At 30.6% G+C, this 1851-nt stretch overlaps 1 protein-coding gene across 3 annotated transcripts in view; it reads right to left on the bottom strand.

Annotated features, from left to right (window-relative positions):
- Positions 1-266: 266 nt before the first annotated feature.
- The window catches only part of LOC106467905, a 40465-nt gene continuing 38880 nt past the window's right edge, over positions 267-1851 (bottom strand). For 2 of the 3 annotated variants that reach the window (XM_022396123.1, XM_022396125.1), the window contains 2 exons: positions 765-824; positions 267-428 (listed from right to left, as the gene is read on the bottom strand). In XM_022396123.1, coding sequence (XP_022251831.1) covers positions 351-428; positions 765-824 — 138 coding nt within the window. In that variant the 3' untranslated portion in view covers positions 267-350. The remainder of the gene's footprint in view (positions 429-764; positions 825-1851) is intronic. The other variant, XM_022396124.1, reaches the window with a different exon arrangement.

Here is a 1851-nt window from a genome sequence, read left to right as displayed (position 1 = left end):
ATGAACTTACGAGAATCGTTTAATAATTAAAATAGAAGTTGGCATAGTATTACATTTTAAATACGTGGACATATAAAAAATCAAAGTGCTAAATTCAAAGTGCTTCCATCTAGTAGCAGCAATATGCACTACCATGTTTTTACAATATAGTAACGTAGCTACAAAAGTAAACAACACAGATAAATTACGTTTTTCTGTCAAAGTTTTATTGAAAAGAAATTCGTTGATTTATAATTTCAATATTTATTATATTATAATGGCTAAGCTCAAAAATTCAAATTATTACTCCAAATATTTAAAAAAGATGTTATCACAGGTAAGTCCACATGCTCCTTTAAATCAGTATCACGTCAGAAATTGTCCTCCGGGCGACCTCTTCCTGCTCGGTATTCTTGATACTGGGAAATCACACAAAGTAAGCAGTACACCTGAAATAACGAACAAAGAAATTAATAATTATGGACAGAGGATTTTTTACAAAGATTATATAAATATACTTTGAAAACATAATAAAAGATAAAAGCGAATAAAGGAATAATTAATTTTATTTTAAGTTCAACATGAAATATTCTAAATTGAATTTGTTAAATGATCACTAGATGGCGCATAATAAGCATTTTCATGTACACATGCATAACAGACATCCATAGTTTCGGCTTTTCTTACCCCTGGTAGGCACAGCACAAATAGCCCATTGCATAGCTTTTTCTGAAAAACAAACAAACAAAAATCAACTTTTCTCAATCATCAGAAAAATCACTTACATTCACGCAAGCAAGCAGAGAATCGATGATAAAAAGGCCCCCAAGGTAAGGCATTTCAACCTAAAATAACAAAATAATAGTTAAACTATTCTTAATTGAAAACTCTGGTAAATCAAAAGCTATGTAGTTCAGGAATGTCTTCATGAAATAACCATTAAGATGCTTTTACTTGAAAACTCTGCAAAATAAAAGTAGTTCTAGTTTGAATTTGTTCTTAATAATAGAACCATTAAGCATATATAATGGGTCAGCAGTAACGTTATGAACTCACAACGCTAAAATCCCGGGTTCGATTCCCCACCGTAAACAGAGTGCAAATGACGCTTTGTTTAGCTTTGTGCTAAAACATAACAAAACAAACAAATCCAACTTAAAACCTCCGATAAATCAAAACCTTTCAAGTTCAAATAAATACCTATATTTATTACATTATAAGTTATTTGATAGTATTTTAACAAGATGGGTTTGTTAGCATAAGGGGCTATCTGTGCTCTGCCCACCGTGGGTATCGATACCCGGTTTCTTGCGTTGTAAGTTCTCATACATTCCGCTGTGTCACTGTGGAGGGAGGGGTGAACAAGATAGGAGAGAGAAATGTCATTACCAAAACCTATCATATTCATACAAGTTTATTTCAATTTATCGTCTTGAAATTCCCAAACAAAAGCATCAAGTCAAGTAAACAGGGATATGGAACGTAAAAATTATATCAGGTCTCTGAAAATACCTCCGAAAATCCTCCTATCCTAAATTAAACAAGATAAAATGCACGAAGAAAGAATACCAGTTGTTTATATGACAATACAGGTTATTCATAAACAAAATAAAACAGATAATATTATATTTTTAAGTACAGAAAATGTACAACTTTAGAAAATAAACATTTCCTTTGAAAAGTATAACATTTAACCTTTTAGAATCAGACCTCTAATAATAAATGATTTTCAACTTAATAGCCGTCAAAACATTAAAATATGTGGTAATCACCTACTGTTAAAAACAATGATTGTTTTAATGCACACTAAAAATAACTACTCCTAATTTTATATTGTATGGCAACGTTTTTATATAATTGACAAGTAATGTT

This window comes from Limulus polyphemus, unplaced genomic scaffold (assembly GCF_000517525.1).
Source record: "Limulus polyphemus unplaced genomic scaffold, Limulus_polyphemus-2.1.2 Scaffold2789, whole genome shotgun sequence".
NCBI classification, from domain to species: domain Eukaryota; kingdom Metazoa; phylum Arthropoda; class Merostomata; order Xiphosura; family Limulidae; genus Limulus; species Limulus polyphemus.
Note: the sequence above shows the minus strand (reverse complement) of the source record. Positions and strands in the feature narration are given on the sequence as shown.